Source organism: Dromiciops gliroides, chromosome 2, assembly GCF_019393635.1.
Source record: "Dromiciops gliroides isolate mDroGli1 chromosome 2, mDroGli1.pri, whole genome shotgun sequence".
Lineage (NCBI taxonomy): Eukaryota > Metazoa > Chordata > Mammalia > Microbiotheria > Microbiotheriidae > Dromiciops > Dromiciops gliroides.
This window is the reverse complement of record NC_057862.1, coordinates 69,990,287-69,999,906: the sequence shown is the minus strand read 5'-3', so window position 1 is coordinate 69,999,906 and position 9,620 is coordinate 69,990,287. Positions and strand designations below refer to the sequence as shown.

The window sequence follows — 9,620 nt, the reverse complement described above, 5'->3', positions numbered from 1 at the left end:
GGAGAGAGTAAAGTTGGTGACCTTGCACAGCCCTCTCTCAATTCACTGAAAGCCATGAAATCACCCCAACATCACAGTTCTCTTCAAGAACAAAGAACAAACAACATCAACAATATTCAGACAATATCAGTTCTTTTTTTCTGGAGGTAGATAATATGTTGCATCAATAGTCCTTTAAGAATGTCTTAGATCATTATATTGCTGAGAATAGCTAAGACATTCACAGTTGTTCATTGAACAATATTGCTGTTGCTGTGTACAATGTTCTCCTGGTTCTGCTCATTTCATTTTGCATCAGTTCATGTAAATCTTTACGGAGTTTTCTGAAATCATCCTACTTACCATTTGTTATAGAATAATAATATTCCATCAAAATCATATGTCACAGCTTGTTTAGACATTCCCCAAATGAGGGACATTTCTTTGATTTCCAATTCTTAGCCACCATAAAAAAAGAACTACTATAAATATTAACTGTTTTGATTTTTTTTTAATTTTTAATCACCAGTACTTAGCACATTGTTAGAATTCAATAAAGACTCATGGACTGATTTATTGCTTGATTTGGCCCTTCATCCCAAGTAGAAAGGGGAGAAAAGGAAAAGAAAATAGTGATGTCTATGTTGACTAAGCTACCAGGGGCCTCTGACAGCTTATCTCTCACCTCCACACACCCCCAAGCTGGGAGAGAAAATAAAAATGAATAAAAATAGTAGGGAGTATGTGTAGTCCTATTCCCTCCTCCTTAATCTTCCATTCAAGAAGATTGGTTCAGCTAATTGCAACCTCTCAAAAGGGAACAGTATAATGCCATTCACAGATCTTTCCCTAGGATAAGCAACCAAACACCCACAACACTTATTTTTAGACTTGATCTTCACTAGGTCTTTGTCAATATTCACATGTGACCTTTAACCCCACTCCCTAAAAATAAATCTGTATATAGACGTCAGTAACAGGAAATAAACTCTTTACTCAAAAGGATGAAGGCGACACATGCACACGCTTCAGGCTTATCATCATTTTCAGGTCATTGAAACCATAACTGGTCATTTGGGGTTCAGGGACTTAACCTAGAACCTCGTGTACAAAATGGAGAGGAAATATTGCATAACATCCCCTCCAGAAGCAGGGTGCCTCACACTTCCCATCCCCCCTCCTCCACCCCCACCATACACCACACCACACCACACCACACCACACACACACACACACACACACACACCCCTCCAAAGAACACAATCTATAAAGGGAAAACTGAAGACAAACTTGACACAAAACAGATATTGTTCCTGAACAAATAATAGCACTAGACTAATAAAATGGGAGGGGGATTTTAAAGTTTCTTCATATTTTTAAAAAAATATATGTTTGGGGCAAATTCCTGGATGCTTGAGTTTAACCTGATTTACACAAACTGTCAGAGGCATGGGAGTCCATGACTTTGAGGTCAGAGATGTGGCAAAATCATTAGTTTCTATCCTCATTGAATCCTATACTCTTGCCCACCCCCCTCCCTGCATACACACACTAAATTCAGGGACCTGGAAAACTCTGAGCATATGACATTCCCCATCCCCCACCACATCCCAACCCTCTTCAGCTCAGAGCTGGCACGGAAATGAAGAGAGAAAGAAGGGGAAAAAAAAACTAATTAAGCAGCCGATAACCCCAAAGTGAAATGTGAATTCTTTACAGTATACAATGTTCTTCCCACAAGCCATTTTTTTTGCCAGATGTTTACAGAATCATCATTAAGTAAAACTAAGAGCTTTGGGAGATAAGAGCCACTGAGGCAACTTCAGATAAGTTACAAGTGTATGGCCAGCCTGGCTGACAACTGATGAGAGACTGGTTAGAAAAGCCTGTGGAAACGGGATGCTACAAGGCTATTCCTTCATTTTCTCTCCCTCCTCCAGATTCTAATCCATCAACTGTCTCAAGCTGGAGTAACTTGGTCTCCTTTTTCATCCTGTTGGCAGACAGGGCACACCCCCACCCCCCAAAATGCCTTATTTTGCGCTGCTGGCTGGTCTGCTAGCTTTCTCTTTCCTGGCCTGCTGTGGGCGAGGTAAACCCCTGGAGAACTGGGAGCGGGTGCCTGCCGTGGAAAACACCAATAAATTCTTTGGGGAGGCTGCCAAGGGGGAGGATGACATGAGCTTTGACTTCAATATGTTCCTGGAGAACATGAAGGTGGATTTTCTGCGGAGCCTGAATTTATCAGGAGTCCCTTCCCAAGACAGGACCAAAGTGGAGCCGCCTCAGTTCATGATTGATCTGTACAACAGATATACCACCGACAAATCATCCACTCCTGCATCCAACATAGTGAGAAGCTTCAGCATTGAAGGTATGGATAAGCTTAGGGGAGGAGGGGGTCTTCTTGGGATCTCCAGCACCTAGCCTAGAATGGCGCCTGGCCCATGGGAGGTGCCTAATAAATGTGTGTTGAGAAACTCATTGGTTCTATATTGTTTGGGTCTTTGCCAGTGACCCTTGGCTTTCTTCTGGACTTCCAAATAGCAAGCTGTTAGAGATGAGGACCTGGAGGTGTTAATTTGGAGAGTCTCTCCTCTATCTCCTTACTGTTTAATGAACCAGCCAATTTGTCAGTCCCTAGAGTTTGCATCCTTGATTTTCAGGCCTTTAAAAATGATTGCTATTTCTATCCTGTCAGGGGGGTTAAAAAAAAAGAAAGAAAGAAAGAAAGAAAAGGAAAACTCTGAGAATGTCCTTGGTTCTGCCACCCCCCCCCCCCAGTCTCTAATTAAATAATCTATGGTTCCCTTTACAAAGGAAACAGTTTATATGGTTTGATGACCAGCTGTAGTGGTAGCATGCTGATTCACTAGCCAGGAGACCTGGAGTTTATTCCCACTTCTTCCATTAACATGCTGTGTGACCTTAAACAACTTACTTTGCCTCTGGGCTTCATTTTCTTCATCTACAAAATGAGCAGTTTGGTACAGACAATTTTTAGAATCCTTTAGAGTTCTAGTGTTCTATAAGCCTATGAATCTGAGAAACCAAATGGACATGTAGCTTGAGATTCTTTTAGTCACTACAGTAGCACCCCACCCCCACTCTTCCCTAGCAATTAATTAGATTGAATGTGCAGACATTGGTGCAGATGCTTTTAAAAGAATCAACAGGCACAAATAAAAACAGATTTATTGATTATGTAGAAGTATTATTGTTGTTCTTCAGTCATTTTCAGTGGCATCCAGCTCTTCATGACCCCATTTGGAGTTTTCTCTATGTTTCTAGAAGTACAGCTTGGTTAATCAGGTGATTAACCTTTCTTTTCAGTAAGAATTTGAAAGAGGATGGATTTGTCTCCCAAATATTTGCTTGCCTTTTTCATTTATTTATTTATTTATTGGTTTGGGATCTGTGATTTCATCAGTTTAGGATCTCCCAGCGTGGAAACTCTTGCCACCAAAGCATATTGGCAATTCATCATAAGCCCTTTATAGCCTGATTGTGAGTTCCTCAAGGGTAGAGACTGTCTTTTGCTTTTCTTTGTATCCCTGATGCTTAGCATAGTGCCTGACACATAGTAGGAGTGTAATGAATGTTTATTCACACATTTGATAAATATTTATTGCTTGAGAGAGGCTCCTGACATACTTCAATATTAAGTCCTTGACCATGGTCATACAACTAATGAATGCTAAAGGAAGAATTGCAACTCAGGTCTTCCTGACTTCAAGGCCAACCCCCTCCTTGTCAACTGGAATCATTTGAAATGAACATGGCATGGAAATGACTTTGGGGTCATTTGATATATGGTAGAACTCCATTAAGAGGCAATATGGTATAATAGCCAGAGAACCAGCCTCAGAGTCAGAAAGACCCTGATTCAAGTCCTGTCTGAAACATTTATTGGCTGTGAGACCTCAGATAAGATTGCTATGATTATAGAAGGTGCAGAAGTTACTAGTCTGCACTTGTAAAGGGAGTTTCCGCACTAGAAGCTTTTCTACACCAATTAAATCACAATTCCAGATGGAAAAAGAATGTCAGGCATAAGGGTAAATCATATTCCCTAATGTCCAGTTTAAGGGGAATGCTATAAAATAAGTGGGTATTAGTTTTGCCTTCTGAAACCAGTGTTATCAGAGGGTTCCCCTGTATCAAAACCAGTGATGGCATTATCATTATGGAAAGCCCCCTACTGCCATATTTACAGATGCAAAGTGAAGTGGAGAATTAAGAAAATGATCTGAGGAATTTAGGCAAAATTTCACTTTTCCCTACCCCAACAATGATAGTGGAGATCAAAGTTTTGGGTTTTTTTTTTTCTTAAATCACCCAGATAATCCTCAACTTCAATTAAGAGTATATAGTGACTGCTGATTGCTGAACCATTTCAGTCTCTGGATCAAGTTCTTTTTCTAACATTGGAATTTCAATTCCCCCTCCCACTCACTGCCCTTTAAAAAAATTCTCAATTTAAGGCTGACAGCAATAAATCAGAGCTTTCTCAAAAGCTCCTAGGAAAACACAGGAATTCACTTCAGATTACATCAGGGATCATTATGATACATCATCCTTCTACCTTCATTTGCAACAGTGATTTCAAATGACTATATGTCTTTCATTTGGAGTTCTTTTAAAAATACTTTATAAAAAATGTTCTATTTGGCCTCTTCTGTAAAGGCAAACAGCAAATCAAACGTATCATTATTTGGTGGTGACGTCAAATCAACACTAAAATATGGAATGCTTGTTTATGTAAACCAAGGGATTCTCATTATTGTTATGATTATTATTGTTATAGTTCATATCAGGGTTGCTTTATGAGTTGTAAATCATTTTCCTCACAACCACCCTATGAGATAGGTAATGTCAGTTATTATCTATATAGTTATAAATGAAGAAACTGAGGCTTACAGAGATGTCAGACCTTATCCAGTCACAGAATTATTAAGTGTCAGACACTGAATTTGGATTCAGGTCCTTTCATTCCAATGACAATGTTCTTCTCAATGTATTTTTGTCTCTTATATGTTAAAATTACTTATGCGTGTCATCTACACCCTTCAGTAATCTTTAAGTTCCTTGAAAGCAAAATGGCTGTCTTGTTCTTTTTTGTAATTCTCTCATAACATCAGACACAGGGTCTTATGAACAGTTAGTGTACAATAAATATTTGTGAAAGAGAAGGAGAGGAGAATAGAAGAAGGGAGGGAAAGAGGAAGGCAGGGAGGGAGGGGGGAGGGAGGGAGGAAAGAAGGAAGGAAGGAAGGAAGGAAGGAAGGAAGGAAGGAAGGAAGGAAGGAAAGAAAGAAGTGAAAGAAGGAGGGAGGGAAGGGAAGGGAGAGAAGAGACAGCTCAGTACAACAGTAAGAATTTGAGACTATTAACCAAGAAAGCCAGGTCTGGCCACTGGCTTTGCCACTACTAACTATGGGGTCTTAGGAAATTCACTTCATCCTTCTGGATCTCAGTTCCTCAACTACAAAATAAGGAGTTGGGGAGCGATTGGAATAGATAAATGAATTTAGCTTTGGTGCTCTCAAGTAGGAAAACATTATGAGCCAAGTAAAATAAATCAGGTCACCATGTGCGTCTGTTTCCATTGCAGATGTTGTCTCTATGTCTTCGATGGACAGACATCCCTTCCAGAAACACATCTTACTTTTCAACATCTCTATCCCAAGACATGAGCAAATCACCAGGGCTGAGCTCCGGCTCTATATTTCATGTCAAAGTCATACTGAGTTGTCCTATGAACTGAAAGGCAACATCGCCATTTATGATATCCAAGGTGGAACAGACTTCTGGGAAGGCACAGAAGGGACCAAGTCTTTCCTTGTGTCCCAGGCCATCCAAGAAAGTGGATGGGAAACATTTGAGGTCTCCAGTGCAGTGAAACGATGGGTCAGGTCAGACCCAACAAAGAACAAAAACAAACTGGAAATCAGAGTGGAAAGTCATATGAAAGGTTGTGAAAAACTAGACATCAGTGTCCCCCCAGATTCCAAAAACTTGCCCTTCTTTGTTGTGTTCTCTGATGACCGCAGCAATGGGACAAAGGAAACCAAGATGGAGCTCAGAGAAATGATAGGTCATGAGCAAGAGAGCGTGCTGAAGAAGTTGTCCAAAAATGTTAGTACTCAGGAAGAGGAGGAAATGGCAGAAGAAATAGAGAATTTCTCTGTCAGGAGACCATTTTCATCCAGAAGCAAAAGAAGCGCAACTCCAAATAACCACTGCCAAAGGAGCTCCCTTCGGGTCAACTTCAAGGATATTGGCTGGGATAACTGGATCATTGCCCCAAAGGAGTATGATGCATACGAATGTAAAGGAGTCTGCTTCTTCCCTCTTGCCGATGATGTGACTCCAACCAAGCATGCCATCGTTCAGACTTTAGTACATCTCAAAAACCCCATGAAAGCTGGGAAAGCCTGCTGTGTGCCCACCAAACTGAACCCAATTTCTATCCTCTACAAAGATGATGTTGGAGTGCCCACTTTAAAATACCAATATGAAGGAATGAGTGTGGCAGAATGTGGATGTAGGTAGTACCTGATCACCTGTCAGGCCAGGAAAGAGGAAAATATTGACACACTGTTCTGGGGTGGAAGGGGAGGGGAGATATCAAAAGGCATGCTCTTGTACAAAGCTATACATTGGTGCTGACAATGTTAACTGAGGTAGGAAATCTTGGAAGAGAGAAATGAAAAATCTAAGACTCTAAAGCTAAGTTACTTGGAACTAGTTATTTGGAAGTGCCACTGCAATTGGCCCTTTTAGCTATATGTCCAACAGGAGTGAGGTTGGACTTTGAAGAACCCAAAGAGGATCTTGGGGAAATAGAATTGGGTGGGGAGGATGCAAAAACATTTCAGGGAAGTAAATGGAATGGGGAATAGAGAATGGGCAAGGAAGATGATAGAAAAAACAAACACAAAGCCAAAGAATTGAATGGTAGCAAAAAATTACCTTAAGATTATTGAGTATAAAGAGTGCAGCTGGATCCATAATGTATTGTAATCTATGAAAATAGACATGAAAGGTAATAGGGAAGTAGGGAATGAAGGTTTCACATGGACAGCAGTGTTCCTGAGGTCATCACCTTGATCTAGGGCAGGCTCCCTGTCAGAAAACTAACAATTGCTGCTTTATGGAATGACAATTAAGAATGAATATGCCAAGGGCAGCTAGGTGGTGAAGTGGATAGAGCACCAGCCCTGCAGTCAGGAGTATCTGAGTTCAAATCCGGCCTCAGACTAGCTGTGTGACCTTGGGCAAGTCACTTAAGCCCAATTGCCTCACTTAAAAAAAAGAATGAATATGCCAAGACTGAAGAGTTATAATTCATTACCACCAGGCCCCAACACATCATTCAATTATGATTGAATCTGCAGACTCAGGCTGGGTGAATCTGACTACAAAGTAGATCAGGGGCATAAAGTACAGTAAGCCTCATCTGCCACAGTTGTCTTCCCAACAGAGCCCTTTCAGATCCAAACTTTGCCACTGCCATGGCACAAAGGGGACCAGGGACAAATGGGATCCACCAATTACCTTGATTTCTCTACTGGCTCCCTTCATAGTCAAAATGGATATTATTTATCATCAAATAAGTCCATTATTTCACACTCCTAAGAGGTAGCAGTACTACATGTTATTGAATGGTATGTGGCAGATGGTTCAGTTCATGGACTCCAGTTCCTTTCAATTATTTATTCAACATAGTTGACCTTGTATTTTCTTTGTGCATGAACCTGCTTGTTTTTTTTCTTTCTAGTTTTCCTTTGGAAGAATGTAAAGAGTAGAAAATGAATCAGGCTTTAATTCACTGAAATAAATGTGTGGGAGTTAGAGATGTCATGCTTTGGACATGGTTATCCAAGATGTACCTATTTTTACCTTCTTTATGACACATACTTGAATGATAAGAAGCCCAGTCTTCCGTCAGTTAAGGCTCACTCTACTCTGAGGAACTCTTGGCCTTATCTCTCCTTTCTGATAAAAAAGAAGCTTTGCCTTATGCAGTGTATGCTCAGTGTTTCTTCAAGCAATAGGCAGTGGAAATGCTAACATTTGTTGACTTCCTTTCTGGGTTTCTTAAGGGCAGATGGCTTATTTTCCTAAACAGGAGAAAGTGAAATTGGGAAGTTTTATGTTTCATCAATTAGATCATTCCACTTTTCAAACATTGGAATAGATTAAATGGACAGTCTGTCAAATCAGTTTGGGTAGAATCTCAGGGTGCTCTTAAGAATTATGGTAGAGTCCAACTGAAGCTGCTGACCACATGGTGTTAATATATGCCAAGCTTCATTTTCCCTACCTCGATGGGGGAAAGCAAGTCAGGGCAGAGGTGAGGGCTTACTTACCATTATCTCCCTCACCTTACTATCACCAACAAGATCTAGGAGGCATTTTACCCACATGTAGCCCTGATCACTCACCCTGTAAGGTGGGACAAAGACATGAGAGAAAAGCAGAGGAGACCTGGCCAATATATAATGGATACAGTTTGGGAAACAGAGTGGCAGTGTCTTCTGGGACTATTAGAATTCCACCTTACACAAATCCTTACCTTTTTCTCCAAATAACCAAGCATCTATTCAAAATGCTGATGGATTTTGATGAGGGGAAAATCTAAACAGTAGCTGGACCTACTGACCATTTAAATAAATGCTTATGTTTTCAACCAAAGAGGCTTTATGGGTGAAATAAACCACCAATATTTACTTGTTGGAATCCCCCACATATAAACCCACATTTAAACATCCATACATAACACGGTCCTCCACTGCTAACAACAGCATAAGTGACTCGTCACGAGTGAAGAATGTGCTTTCAGTGCTTTTCCAAGATGTATAAACCAGAGAGTCATTCCATTTTGGAATCAAAAGGAATCTCCAAAGTCACCCAGGCTAACCCACTCATAAGCAATAATTACTGTTATTCAGCTAGGTGGCTCAGTGGATATAGCATCAGCCCTTGATTCAGGAGGACCTGAGTTCAAATTTGGCTTCAGACACTTGACATTTACTAGCTGTGTGACCCCAGGCAAGTCACTTAGACCTCATTCCCTCACCAAAAAAAGGAAAAAAAAAAGAATTACTGTTACAACATCTCTGATAAGTGGGACTTTGAGGATCTCCAATAAAAGGAAAGTTACTACCTTCCAAAGTCTCTAGCCCACTTTTGAACATCAAAAATGTATACCTGCACACTGACTTGCCCAGTCTCCCTTGTGACTATGATGGCCACAGGACAAGTAAAGTGATGTACCAAGGTTAGGGGCTACAGAACAAAACTCAGTTAATAATAATAACTTGCATGTATGTATAGTGCTTTGAAGCTTATATAGAGGAAGAATCTAAATCTCCGAGAGACTTGATCAATATCACACAGCTAGAAAATATGCCTTTAGTCAATATTGATTGATTGATTAATGGATTGATAGAGCCAGAATTCATATCTCCAAGCCTACTGCTTGTTCCAAATAGACATCTGATCCATTATGAATAAGTCAACAAGTATACTCACATTTGGGAAAGAAAGACAAAAATCAAAACAGTCCTTGCCCTCAAGGAGTTTACAATCTAGCTGGGGAAGACATGTCCATATATAGGTAAATACAAAATAGA

At 40.4% G+C, this 9,620-nt stretch overlaps 1 protein-coding gene across 1 annotated transcript; it reads left to right on the top strand.

Annotated features, from left to right (window-relative positions):
- Positions 1–1,855: 1,855 nt before the first annotated feature.
- Positions 1,856–8,679, top strand: GDF2 (growth differentiation factor 2). Its single transcript, XM_043986655.1, has 2 exons — positions 1,856–2,353; positions 5,594–8,679. The coding sequence occupies exons 1-2, from the start codon at positions 2,008–2,010 to the stop codon at positions 6,532–6,534; spliced, it is 1,287 nt and encodes a 428-aa protein (XP_043842590.1). The 5' UTR covers positions 1,856–2,007; the 3' UTR covers positions 6,535–8,679.
- Positions 8,680–9,620: the final 941 nt, after the last annotated feature.